Source organism: Cololabis saira, chromosome 1 (genome assembly GCF_033807715.1).
Source record: "Cololabis saira isolate AMF1-May2022 chromosome 1, fColSai1.1, whole genome shotgun sequence".
In the NCBI taxonomy this organism is placed as follows: domain Eukaryota; kingdom Metazoa; phylum Chordata; class Actinopteri; order Beloniformes; family Belonidae; genus Cololabis; species Cololabis saira.
The window spans coordinates 21,822,086-21,837,046 of record NC_084587.1 but is presented as its reverse complement, the minus strand read 5'-3'; the positions used below and the strand labels follow the sequence as shown (position 1 = coordinate 21,837,046).

Genomic DNA, 14,961 nt, shown 5'->3' with positions numbered 1-14,961 from the left:
CTGCTTAACAGAGGCAGCCCAGATGATGGATAGATCTTTCTCCTCGTGAAAATGTCATTATAAAGAGGGTGCGTTTTTACTTTTAATACCCAAGCTACGAACTAATACACAACAAAACTTTAATAAAAGTATTTATTATTTATTGAAATTATTTTTTTGTCTTAACATTTTCTATATAATAATCTTGTAATTATGAATACATTTTAGGTTTTTTGTTTATTTTTTTTTTAATTACATTTAGTTTTGTATAAAACTTTTTTATTTCAGATAATATGGATGGTACAGAAGGCTCAGAAATGTATGCACCCTTTTTTAGGAAAACCATGAAAGTATACTAGCGATTAGGTCAAATTCTTCTTGTCCTGTGGTATCACCACGCCAAGTTGGGTTGTTAAAGCCAAAGCGGCGGCCGCCGCCGGCTTTCCCATTCATTGTGTATGTGCTAACGCTGCGCAAGGGCAGCGGGCTCTGCCGCCGAGCTCGGCGGTGCACAAGAGGGCGCAGGCTGCTGCGGCGCCGAATTGAAAATGTTTTAATTTCACCGCGCCACCCTGTGAAGACATCTCAGCTCGTCCAATAGGAGAGAAGGTGGTGGAGAGTGGAAAAAAAACTTGCAGGTTGTAGATCAGAGACGATCAACATAGTGGAAAGAATGAAGAATGATGTGAGTCCAGAAACCAAACCCAGACAGAGTCCACAGCCGAACACTGCAACAGATTTCTTTCATTTTTCAAGGACAAGATCAACTCCATCCGGTCCCAGCTCGCAGGCTCCTCAGCACCATTTCTGCCACCTGCCTGCCCTCTACCTGCACCCTTCAGCACCTTTGTTCCTGTCACACAGCCCGAAGTTGAGAGTCTCATCAAAACAATGAAACCCTCCACTTCCACTTTGGATCCCATTCCTACAGCACTCATCAAATCCAACCTGTCTGTTATAAGCCCTCTCATCACACAAATAATAAACCACTCGTTAAACTCCGGTCATGTCCCGCCGTCACTCAAGACTGCCATTATCAAGCCCCTTCTGAAAAAACCCAGCCTCGACCCAGAATGTCTTTCCAACTACCGGCCCATTTCCCATCTTCCATTTCTGTCCAAGGTTCTTGAAAAAGCTGTTGCCACACAATTACAGGAACACCTTCAACACCATTCACTATTTGAAACTTTCCAATCTGGTTTCCGTACTGCCCACAGTACAGAAACAGCATTATTGAGGGTAACCAATGACCTTCTCATCTCCGCCGACTCTGGATCCCCCTCCCTGCTCATCCTCCTCGACCTTTCAGCAGCCTTCGATACTGTTGACCACCACATCCTCCTAAACCGTCTGCACACCGACGTTGGTCTCCATCACTCCACACTGGACTGGTTCACCTCCTACCTTGGTAACAGGACAGAGTATGTCAGCTTGGGATCTTCCAAGTCCCAAACAGCCCCTGTTACGTGTGGTGTCCCCCAAGGATCTGTCCTAGGACCTCTCCTTTTTATCTTGTACATGCTGCCCCTGGGTCGTGTCATCAGCCAGCACGGAGTCTCGTTTCACTGCTATGCCGATGACACTCAGCTGTACCTCCGGACTGACCCCAACCTTCGTTCCACCCTAGTCCCCTCATCTTCACCTACTCAAGCCCTCTCTAACTGCCTGGAGGAGATTAGGGCGTGGATGAGTCACAACTTCCTCCAACTCAACAGTTCCAAAACCGAAGCCATACAAATTGGCACCCCTCACCAGGTCCAGTCATCACCCATAACCACCATCTCCTTCTCCGGTCAAGACATCCCCCTCTCCACCTCTGTTACAAACCTCGGTGTGAAGCTGGACCCACAACTCACCTTCATAAACCACATCAAACATCTGTACAAAACCTGCTTCTTCCACATAAAGAACCTATCCAAACTCCGCCCCTTCCTCACTTTCCCTGATGCAGAAAAACTCGTCCACGCTCTGATCTCCTCCAGGCTTGACTACTGCAACAGCCTGCTCATCGGTATCCCCAACAAACACCTTCGGAAACTCCAACTCATTCAGAACTGTGCCGCCCGAACTCTGATGAGAACCTGCAAATACGACCATATCACCCCTATTCTCCAGAAACTCCACTGGCTTCCCATAACCGCAAGAATCCAATTCAAGATCGCCCTCATCACCCACCTCTGCATCTACAGCACTGCCCCTCAATACCTCAAAGACCTCCTGACCCCTCACTCATCCACCCGGAACCTCCGCTCACAAAAGACCAACCTCCTCTATCAGCCCCGCACACGACTCCGCTCCATGGGAGACCGAGCTTTCTGCTCCGCTGCCCCCCACATCTGGAACTCCCTCCCTGAACACCTCCGTCAACCCCAGTCTGTGGACACCTTCAAAAAGGGGCTTAAAACTTTCCTGTTCAGGAAGGCTTTCCCTGGTCTTTCTTAGATGTTTTTTACTATTTTTATACTTTTTTTACTTCTCGTCTTTTATGTGCCCTGACTTTCCCTTGTTTATGTAATGCACTTTGAGATTACACATGAAAAGTGCTATACAAATAAAATTTATTATTATTATTATTATTATTAGTCTGTGTGAGGAGCTGTGGGATACAAGACTGCAGGCCTATCGTGACATCAATAAAAAGGGACATAAGTGGAGAGAAATCTCCCAGAATTTGGACATACCAGGTGTGTTTAAAAGTGTTACGAGCCTGTATTCCCCCAAATCCTGTCTTGCTATGAGGATTTCATGGACCCAGACCCTCCTTGCTGCTGCTGCTCGTCTCCTCCTCAGACGAAGAAGAAGAAGAACTAAAGCCAGGGCTTTTCTTTGAAGCAGGGACAGATACATTCTTCAAACCGAGCTGTAGGCTACTGTACGTCCAAACGAGTGGGAAAAGAGCGCCGGACCGGAAAAACTTTTTCCGGTCGCCTAGCAACTTGCAATAAATATGTACGCGATGCGCGCCTTGCTCTGCGCCGACTCTGCGCCCACCCGGCGGTGTGCACGGCACAAACCGCGTTCTATGTGAAAGCAGCTTTACCCAGAAACCAGAAGTCTTGTAATCTAAAACATTTGTACCGCTTATACCTTTTTTTTTTAAAACATCTGCCTTCATAAAAGATGACCTTTTCCGGTTTATAACTTTTGTTATATTGTGGTTCACTATTACATTGTTTGATTTACAGCATCTGTTTTACAGGGGGGAAAAAAAGTTCTTTTTTTTTGTCATAATGATTCATTTCATTGTCTCTCCATCTCCCTCCAGATCTGCCGAAGGTTAAATGGTATCAGGTTCACCAGCTGTAAAAGTGCCAAAGACCGAACATCCATGTCTGTCACGTTAGAGCAGTGTGCTCTCCTGCGGGATGAACATCATCTCAGCAAAGACTTCTTTGTTCGTGCGCTGGACTGTATGCGGAGGTGAGATGACGCTTTAAATATGTTGCCAACGTACACAGGGTGCAAGTTATTGATTAACCCACATGTAACCCGCTGCAGTTAAAACACTAATCATGAAAACATTGTTATGGTTCATGAGTTCTAGTCTTATGAGCTCCAGAAAAAAAAGATCTCACCAATTTAAGGAGTCTCAGAAAGATGAAGAACATTTGAAAACATCACGGCTAATAAGGTTCAGCAAGAGAACACATTTTGTCAAGGTAATAAACAGCAGGATCTTTTTTTCCATCAGGATGTTGTTTCTAAAGAAAAGCTGTGTTGATTTTTTTTTTTTTTGTAATAATCTCAAAATAATTTATGAGATAAATGTGCCGTCTGGCTTGATACTACAAAAAGTTAGTGGAAAAATGTAATTAACCTGAAGCAGACGTGTTATTACAAACGTCTTGTTTAAGTAATAACTTGCACCCGCACAATTCATCGCAAGCATCCGATATACGTTGTCTGCACGTTCTCCTTTCAGCTTGTCACCATGAAATGTTCTCCCTCCACCATCAGCACCATTCCTCACAGACCCAAAAACAAACATGTCTGTTTCCCGTCAATACTGCAGGGACCTTACTGCCTTTCATGTTTGTGTTTGCCGGCACGGCGAACTTCTGCATGTGCCTGGATCTCCTGAAGTCAAACTTTTATCCATTTGTAACAAATCCTGTGTGCCCTTGGGGAATACCAGTGGTGTTGACTTGTACATGTACAAGCCTGCCAATGGTTGCTGAGTCAGAGGAGGACGAGGATGACACATTTTAATACCCAAACACACAAAGGAAAGCCAGCGTAATCCGTAATTACAGTATGAGCCACACATGAAAAATTCTCCATACTCAGCAAAGCAAGTTGTACAAGATTGCAACATTTTTGATAAGGCCACAAGGTGTAGCATTGAAGTAAATGTATGTGATCTTCATAGGTTTGTCTCCTAAACACATTTTTTAAATTTATCAATTCAACCTTGAATGCAAAATCTCACAATTTTACTGATACATGTACTATTAGATGCATATATGTCAGTTTCAAGGGTTTGTGAACCACGCGCTCCCCTCCCCCTTTAAATACAGGCTAATGCTTATTGTTCATTTACTGTTACTGTTAGATGGCTAGGATCCAAACAGTAACATGTCAGGGCCACGTTGTTGACTAGAATATGTACACAGAGACAATATTTGTGAGGAGAGAAGTAGAATTCAACATAGTTTCATGTTACATGAACATTCAAAGAAAGATTGCCAACCATGATGGCCAATGACTTTGTGAAATTTACTCACCATATGAAATTTTGCATATGTTAACCTCAAAGTCAATATCCACACAAGGTGAAACATTAGTTAATCCACCATTTCCCAAAACAGTCATGACTAGTCAGCATTTAATAAGTAGGTCCACACATGTGCACTATATATATATATATATATATATATATATATATATATATATATATATATATATATATATATATATATATATAGTGCGTGCGTGCATGTATGAATTTATAGCAACTAAATGCTGCTATGAATTTAAATGTAGCCGACTATTTCATGAATTTCTTGTGTTAGAAAGATTTAAATGAGCCCTCGTCGGCAGTTGAAAGAACAATAATGTGTCAGCTCTTCCAACTGCTTTAAAAAGTGAGGTTTGACTCTCATTTCAAAAACATCCTTTTCACTGAAAGTGAAAATGGGAGCAACGTTTTGTCTAATGAAAGCTGACAAATGTAGTGAAGTCTGTGAACTTTGACCTTTACTCTGGTAAGCAAATGTTCCCCATTTCATATCAAGGATATGCTGAAATCTAAAGTCTTCAGCATCTCTTCAGCGTCCAGCTCATATGCCATTGAGCTGGACGCTGGCCAGGGCCTTCCTCAGTCTCCTGCCAGAGGAACTGGAGGACGCGGCCGGGCAGAGGGAGATCTAGTGTTGTCTGTTTAAGCTGCTGCTCCTGCAACCCAAACCCAGACAAGTGGAAGTTGATGAAAGGATAGATGGATGGATGAAATGTTAAGATTTTAGGTGAAAGATTTGGCTGTGGATAGATGAATCCTCTGTTTGTTCATCCAGAACTGTTGTAATTATATTCCTCAATAGAAATATGACCACTTTCGTTAAAATTGTTAGAACAATGTGTAATCCTGGCAGCAATGCATTGTTGTTAGTTGAGGTTGCAGCTCGTTTCCAGCATGTTCCTGTTCTTCATCAAGCCTTTTTTTCCACTTCAGAGGTGACAGTTGTCAGGTTTTCTTTAATGAGTTTATTAAAGACGCCAGATTTCATCACCGGGAGACTTTCATAGTTTAGGCAAAAGATACATAAATATTGCTTGTAGTATTGAACTCTTGCATGAATATCTGTTGAAGCCTGTTGTAAGAAATAGGCAATGTGGACAAAATGCGGCTCACTATCTGTGCTCTTCAATAGTTTTTTACTAATTAATAATTAAAAGGCAATGTAACATGTTTCACACGGTTTTGTGAAAAAGTAAGGATTCTCCTTCAGTGCTAAGGTTTTATGGATTAGGACACAATAGACATTCAGTCAGTCCTTAAAAGGCAATGCAAGGCAAGTTTGTTTGTATAGCACATTTCAGTCATACCTGTCAAGTCTCCCGTTTTGGCCAGGAAACTACCGTATTTTGCCCCTTTTTCCCGCTGACCTCCCATATTAGTATTTTCCCGCACATTTCATGTATCATGATACAATAATTCTTCCAAAGTATTCTTGTGCCTCTCCAAATTGAATTATCACTAACCTCGTTACTGGAAAAAACTCAGAACAAGTCTGAGAGATGGAAGGATGTAACAAGAGAGAAGGCATTTCTGCCAAAAAAGCGAAGACTATCGGAAAAATTGGATAGCAAATTTACTTTCCTAAAGAGGAGCAGGATGGGGCACAGTTACGCGTTCTGTAAGATTTGCAACTGCAATTTTCGTGTCTCTCACGGGGAAGGAAGGATGGATGTCAGCATGAAACATCCGCCGAGCAAGAGCGTGGACTAGAGGGCACAGAAACATGCATCCCAGACACATGAATGAAAATGATAAATTAAAAGAAAAATGTGTCACTTGAAGACAATCGATGTGTATATAAACTGAAAATATGTGCTTTAATTCCCTTTTCTGTTTTCATTTAGGCTCTATTATAGGAATTACATACATAGGAATGTCCATCAGATTCGGAGCACTTAATTGTAGTTTGTAAGTGGTTGACAGGTAGTTATTTTAGATCTCTTGTACAGTAAACCTGTCTTAAAATGTAAGGGATACTGGACCTGGGTTGGGCTGGTGGAAAATGTCCCTTATTTTTAAATCCAAAACTTGACAGGTATGATTTTAGCAACAGGGCAATTCAAGGTGCTTTAAATAACGAAGAGTGAGGAGGAGGAAAAAGTGCAGTGGCAGAGTAAAGAAAGGTTGGACTGAAACCAGAGTTACAACTGAGTACTAAAATTAACATTGTTTAAATTTAGATGCAGAATAGTTTAAATAATTCCATTGAAGGCAGCTGTGAACAAATGGTTTTTAATCTTGATTTAAAGGAACTAATGGTTTCAGCGTTCCTGCAGTTTTCTGGAAGTTTGTTCCAGATCTGTGGAGCATAGAAGCTGAATGATGCTTCTCCATGTTTGGTTCTGATTCTGGGGACAAAGTGGACCTGAACCAGAAAACCTGAGAGGTCTGGATGGTTGCTATGGCAGCAACATGTCTCTGGTGTATTTTGGTCCGATACCATTCACTGATTTATAAATAAAAGTATTTTAAAGTCTATTCTCTGGGGTACATGGAGCCGGTGTAAGGAGCTCAGAACTGGACTGATGTGTCCGCTTTCTTAGTTTCTTAGTTCTGGTGTAAATACTTACTCAGGTGAACAACAGTTTATTGTATTGTATCGTAATTTATTTATTTAACAGAAATTAGAAAATCAGAGGCAGCATGTGAAAATCTAAGTACTCAGTTACTGCTTTCATAGAAATTGAGACAGAGTAATCAAATTAATGTGATTATTAATCATATTAATCAATAATCAACAAGCGTAATCTCTGTAAGAGCAGATGTTTTATCAGTTTACTGTTCTGAAGCATTCATGTGTGTTTTAAAACCAACCAGAAGTAAAGTCAGTCCCAGTCTGGGTTTGGTTTTCTAGGCCATTTTCAAAAAAGGTTTAAGCTGGGCATACACTGTGCAATATTTTAAATCGTTTGATGCAGCCCCATCTCAAACTGCACGACTAGATCGCTGAGTTCAAAAGTTCGCAGCCCACGATTTATGGTCTCACACTGTGCATCCCGATGCTCTGATGCGACCCATCTGCTCACACTACGTTCATAATCCTCTCGTCGGACCTCTGTATACTGGAACTGCAACGTCAAAAAGAAGTGGAAGAGGAGGAACCCTGAAGTGGGAGACACCAAAGATGCTCAGCAAAAACAAACGCGCTGCCTTAGCAATTTGTGCCATTCCGTGTGGCGATAAATGAAAAAAGATTAGACAACGTTGTGATTGGACAAGGAATTGGCTGGGCAGATGTGGGAAATGTGGTCTTTTTTCTGCTATTAAAACATGATTTGTAATGTGAATTTGCAACACTTTACTACAAATAATAGTTTTTGACGTGACATCAGAGATTGCGCATGCTCTCTGCGAAAGGAAGAGGCCAATCGGGTCGTAGCTGCTTCAACTGTGCGATACCTTCATGAAGAGCGACCAGGATTTCAAACACGTTTGATTTTCTTCCGAGCACACGATTTGTGATCGGGAGCTCGTTGTGAGGTGTTACTCTCTCGTCGTAACCCCACGTACACTGCACGAGGCACGAGCAACGATTGGGTCGAAATCTGGCCCGATCCAAAAAATAGTCGCACGACTGGAAAATCGGTTCAAAACGAGCCGACAATCGCACAGTGTATCCCCGGCTTTAGGCCATCATTCTGCGCTGAGGCATTTTATAAACAAGTACAAACACTTAACGGTTTTCCGTAATGTTTCCAAAAGTTCACCCCAAAGTCAGAAGAAACTCAGACAAAAGCAATTTTCTACAAATGAGATCTCAGACTTCAGAGATTGAGATGACAAGGGAAATGCGAAAGTTCACGGTACAAAAAAATAAAGAGGGCTTGTTTAACATTGGCATCCATCCATCCATTATCCATACACCCTTATTCCAATGCAGGGTGTATGAATATGAAAGAGAAAGAAAGTGACTGCAAGGAACGCATCTGAATAGATCAAAAGGCTCCGGCAACAATGTCCTTGGGACAGATGAGCGGCAAAAAAGATTGTATCCCTAATACACAGTTTCATACCTGCTTGTTTCAGAGCCACAGGAGTTTCTAGAGTTAAATCCAAGGCCATCTGTCTAACAGCTAAAACCCAGCTAATGATAGATCATGTAACGTGACAGTGATTGTACACAGACCAGCAAATAAATCAATCAAGAAAACAAATAAGCTGATGTCAAAGTCCAAACCTCATGTCAAGACGTTTCACCTCAAGTTTTTTGCTCTTACATGGTCATCAAACAGCAGTTCAGAGTAATTTAGAGAATAAAAACAGGGACAGTGAAATAAGCAATGCCGAGATGTAATATGTGATATTTTGTTGTTCATCTGTGGTAATTTTAGCCCCATTTTTATGCAGTTTGTAATATAAAATATGTGAACTATCTATTTGGATGTTTGGAGCAAAAGGATCACTGCTGTTGTTTTAAACGTTCATTTAAGAGAAGGAGCGACTCAACCGTAGCTGCAAATCTGCACGTTTTAGTATTCAGGAAACATCGGTGTAGCTACTTCTTGCTCTTCAATTTGCCCCAGGAGCTCGAGTCCTGGCCTGAACACATCCACATGATAGCATTGATCACAGTATAGCAGCCTCATGAAAAAGCACACCGTTTACATGATATTCACTGTACGTGCTGCGCGAGGGAACGAAGGCTGGCGTCGTGCAGCGGACTGGCGTGGTGCTCAGCCCCGTGACTTCATGGTATCATCGCTCCAGGTTTGAATCTTAGCTGGAGTCTTTTTTAGAGCTTGGTGGTTCTCCGTGGGTCGGCCTCTGTGTTACAGTCTTGTGTCGGACAGCCTGTCGAGCGTACCCCTAAAGACAGCTGGCTTCAGGACCCCCAACACCCCTACAATGATCCAAAACGCCGACTCAAGGAGACCATTTTTATATTTATGTTCAAGGCTTTAAAGTAACCCATGAATATCGTTCAGCTTAACAAAATCAATTATTTGACTTGCTTTTATGGAGCCTGCAAACAAATATACATTGATCATTCTATCATAGTGGCCACAAGGAAAATAAAATAAGGCATCCCAGTAGAATGAGTTCATTTGTCATAAATATAAAAGCTGAATTTTCTTTCAGGTCATATTTGTTATGACTCACAATCTCCAGTAAATCATTACTCACAGCGTATGACAGTTGAGTTTATATGGCACTCTAGCAACAATGAGGTGCGTGTTTCCTTTACTTTTAACAGATTTAAAAGTCTGCGGTGTTGCACAGCTACTTCACCTGTTGAGATGATTGATGACAGATGACATACCGTTTTTTTGTCAATAGATTTTGACGACAGCTTTTACAGTATGTGGGCAGGCTTGACCGGGTTAACTGCTTCATCATGATGTTCAGTATGTTTGTTCAAGCGTCACGTTCAAATCTCTGGTTTTGAACCAACTCAGGCATATTCTACTTCTAACATTCAGGGCGTCACGTTTCATGCCATAAATCTGTTATCTGCGACTTACTGTACTTGTCTGCACGTCAGCTTATGCAGATTTATTATGTAAGCATTCATACGGTTTTTTTGTAAGCGTTTTTTTCTCACGCACTTTATTTGACCTGAGGCGGGTTTGTCTTTTTCATTATTTGAAAATCCTTGAGCGTTAATGACGAACTGCCATAAGAGTCACACGTGCCACGCTTTAGGGGAGAAGTCAGCTTATAGGAGCACTTTGTCTAAAGTGATTGTTGTCTAGTGATTATACTACATCTTAATATTTTATCTTGTATAAAAGTAAGCAGGTTGATTGAGGGGGAAAAAAACATAATGTGACTGCAATTAAATATTAAAAAGGATATTTAAACGACACTAAATGAGACCTGTTAAACTGTTAAAACGTAACTTAACATACAATAACATTTTTTAAATCCACTTTTAAGGCTGCATGCCTCCTTTCTTCATCTGTCAGTCGAGTCTTCATCCCTCTCACAGTGCAGTTCTTGGTGAGCATGTTTCTCATATTGCTGTGCCATCCATCCCTGTCCGCTTGTCTGTGACTGCTTTTAAGAGGTTGTCAGCCTGCGCTAATGGCTCTAAGTGGGCATTCTGGCACGAGCCTGGAAGTGCCCTCCCTAGACCCATCAATGCTTGAACATCCACCCAGACGGCATCTGTTCTGTACTAACTCAACAGTGTTTTGATCTGTCCTTGTCCGTTCTGTTTCACGCTGATGGGCGCCCCTACAGTCGGCTGACCCAGGGAGACTTTGGGCATTGGGAGGACCCTGAGGCTGGCGCCATGGCCGAGAACAAACCAGCGTCTCGACACTTTTATCCCATTGCATTGCTGCTCGTTAGCTCCCACTTACTGGTTGTCTGGCTCATTTTAAGTCTTGTTTTTCTGCTTGCAAAATATCAATAAACTGCTGACAATGCCATCCCTATTCACTCCTTTTTTCCTGTCTTCTCGTTATTCTTTTATGAACGATGCTACAATTGATTAACTGATATTTTGTGGAAGGTTAATTAGCACAAGGTCACATCGGGATCAAGTGTGTTCATTCCCGAGCTGAACAGGAGAATCAGGGAAAGTTTCTTTTAATCAAGTGGTTTTAGGTCAAAAGATAAGAATAAAAAGTGCATAGACCTTGTACCTAAACATTATATATGCCTGTGTTAATAATGAAAAAGCCTGGTACCATTCTGTGTCTGTCTTATCTCTAACACCATAGATACGTGAGGTCTCAGGTTATCTTAGCCTCCGCATATCAGCCTGTTTTCACTCACTCTTAGTTAAAACATGAGGAATCTGTATGTGAAACTGAATAGTTACGTTCATCATGTAAACCAGAACAATAGAAATACATGGAGAGGTGGAGAAAGCTACTTAGTGTTTTATATGATCCATTTCTTTCTCTTGCTTTTTTTATTGGTGTTTTTTATTTAAAAATTCACCTACCAGAGTTAAACAACCCATGATCTATTAGCAATAGTTAAGGAGTGTAAATGTTCATTAGGAACCAAAACAATGTGAATCAATGCAGATTTTAAGTTAGAACATAATCTGTATTTGCAGCAGAAAGGAAAATGAATGTTAGATCTACAGCAAGACTCAAAAACATTCCACTTGTACAGACGTATAACATGATGACAGTAACTGAACAGAGATGTCTGCAAAAACCATTAAGTTATATATATATATTGGATTTGTCAATAGGATCACCATCATAACCGATCGCTTAAGTGGCATGACGCATTTGAGTCTTCCATTGTGGGAAGCCTTTCTACGGACGAAACCCAAAGTAATTTTAACTTTGTGAGTGTACAGAAATGTTTTTTAAAAAATGGCTATAAAGACATCCCCTTGCATAAGTTCATACAAGTAGACTTTTGAATGTCGCACAAACTAAAAATTAACACAAAAGGAGAAGAATTCATGGCCAGTTCTAGAGGCTAAAAGTTTTTCCCTTAGCGTGGTTAGCCAAAGTACTAGCCATTTGGCTGCAAAAGCATATTCTGTTTTCATTCAAAAATGCTTTGATTTATATTGTTTTGGTCGCTAATGAAGGTTTATAGTCCTGTGCGTCTGATAATAGACCCAGGGATGTTGTTTCTTTTATTTGTTGATGTTATTCATTATAATTTGGCTGTTAATATACATCCATACGGGTATTGTTTAATGGGTAATGGAACAATTGGTGATTCAGGAAGCTTTTAGAACGCTAAAAAATTCAGAGCAGACGTAATTTTCTCCGCGCTTCAAGCATCTGTTTTAGAGGCAGGCGGTTGGTCTCTGTGGGTCATTATCCTCCTCTTCTTTGTTGAACTCTCGCATCATAACAACGTGCTGCCCCGGCTGTCTTTGCGGCGGTGCCGCCTTCACATTCTTACTGTGACAGAGAAAATTTGATGAACTTCAGGATGGAAAAACAACACAAAGTGAAACATTACAAACATTATTCACAAAAGCACAGTGATCATACCACCGCACATAATGTGCTGCAAGTAAATGAAACGCTGACAGAATGCTAACCACATATACAACGAGTCCATACTTTAACATCACTGGCAAACAGGCAACAAAGACAAAGTGGACATCTGGAAATGTCTCTTTATGTGTGAGTCATACGTCAAAATTTTTAATACTCTTTTGGAAAAAGAAAAAATATATTTTTTAATTTGCTTTTAAAAAGCAAATTTATTGGCAGGATGTTTTTTCCTGGATTCAATTCCATTACTATGTGGAAGCTGTTGAGCTTGACATGTGCATTAAACATCATGTTTGAGTTAAACTAAAATGTATACATTTTTAAATGTCTCTTAAATGCTTAAGCAGCTATTTTCAGTTTCACTTAAAGATAATCACATGTTTTCCCGTCAAACAACTGACTCTCTAAAGTAAGTTTTGTTCCGTAAAAGTAACAGAAACAGAAATCAAAACTGGTACACGGAAGTCAGACTCAAGTGTTTCCTCGCTAAAAGAGAAAAGAAAAAGAAAATCATACTTACCGCAATTTCCTGTTGAAATTGTGTCACAGACGCGCTCGTTCGTGATCGTTTTTCTTGCACCATAACAATGCATTCAACAAGTTAAATGGAAAAATAAGAAGTGCTCTGCTCGTGCATTTCTTCACGTCTGTGCTTTTGACCTCCAAACCACCCTGCTGCCCTACTTCACTACATCATTCTCTGAAACGTGTTTTTACAGTTTGTTTTTAGCGAAGTGAAACCTGTATTCCCCTTTCCTTTCATATTGCTTACCACAGCAGAAAATTGAAGTTTGCTGATTGATTTGTTGGATGCCTGATAACATTCATCTCTGCTCACATTATGAAACAATATGAAGAAAATGTGCTGCAGATGCTTGCTCATCAGGTGTATAATTTACTGTGGGTTTTATGTCAGATTTACTTAGAGCCTTCTTACTTTACATTTTATTATCAGGAGCGATGAATTATACATTGGCATTATTATTATTCACTATGCAAAAACCTTACTTGTGTCAGTATTATTGGTAGTGGATTTCTTTTTTTTCTCCAAACAATTGCATTTCAATTATCCAAATTAATAAAAAAACTGTTTTGTTTTCTGATTGACAGAGTTGTTCTTTATACAGGCAAAACAGACTTTTAGGTGATAATGTTCTAAAGGCGTGTGCCCATTATTATCATTTCAAACCTTATTTCAAATCTCACTCATTTTTACTTTTGTTTTTGTTTTTTGCTCTCCATCTCTTTCTATCCTCCCCTCATTTCTCTCCTCCTTATTTGTTCGATCATCAGAGAAGGATGTCGGATTGAGAATGTTCAAAAGAACATCAGAGGCAGGAAATACGCCTTCAACATGTTGCAGCTGATGGCCTTCCCGAAGTGCTACCGACCACCGGAGGGGACTTACGGCAAAGTTGACTCTTAAGCACGCACAGCGTGTCATTTATAAATACTCATTCTGTGAGATCCAAGAAGTAAATACAAAAGCTTAAAAATAATGTTGAATATTTAAATTGTGCATTTGTTCAAAACAAAAACACTTGCTGTGTACATTTGTGTAGAAGGGAAGGTACAGTGCAGGCTCATAGCGTGGAGAATCTAACTTTGCAATCGTGTTATTGTAAACAAAATGCACTTTTCTTCTCATTTCCCACCGTCCAGGTGAAAATATGCAGTGCTACTGTGTGTGTGTGTGTGTGTGTGTGTGTGTGTGTGTGTGTGTGCGTGTGCGTGTGTGTGTGTTTATAAATCCCTTTAAATACTTAAGCAGAGTATTCTACTCTTGTACACATGAAATATAATCTATTTACTCAGGCAAGCTGTAAAGTTTTTCTGAGACCACGACTGTTCCCACGATCAAGGATAGATTGTTCAGCGATGGCTGCGGTCTAAACACTTTTTTCCACATTGTATTGTAAAAAGTCTGTTTTAACAATATTCTCAGTGTTACACAATGCAAGCTGGACTTTCAAAACAATAAATGGTGTACAATTATGTCCAAACAGTTAGTTTCTTAGTTTTGCTGCATTGGACTGTAATGTCACAGTGACCCAGAGTGGATTTTATATTGTTTGTTTGTTTGTTTTTCTCTTGAAACTGCCCGTTGAGACCAAATGAAGTACAGCTGGATGTTAAACATTGGACAATCATTTCTTAATGCTATTTTGTAATTATTTTATATTCTGGGGTAGATTCCTTGAAATTTATTGCATGTTTGAAATAATCAGTTGTATTTTTTTTTTATATATTTTGCATTTTTAGAAAAAGAAGTCTATTTAAGATAAAAAATAAAAAATAGTTTGACATTGAAACTGGTCA

The 14,961-nt window shown here is 40.3% G+C and overlaps 1 protein-coding gene across 11 annotated transcripts in view; it reads left to right on the top strand.

Annotated features, from left to right (window-relative positions):
• The window catches only part of inpp4b (inositol polyphosphate-4-phosphatase type II B), a 217,084-nt gene extending 202,123 nt beyond the window's left edge, over positions 1-14,961 (top strand). For 10 of the 11 annotated variants that reach the window (XM_061718074.1, XM_061718063.1, XM_061718089.1 and 7 more), the window contains 2 exons: positions 3,245-3,399; positions 10,901-13,916. In XM_061718074.1, the coding sequence (XP_061574058.1) occupies positions 3,245-3,399; positions 10,901-11,075 (330 nt within the window). In that variant the 3' untranslated portion in view covers positions 11,076-13,916. The other variant, XM_061718069.1, reaches the window with a different exon arrangement.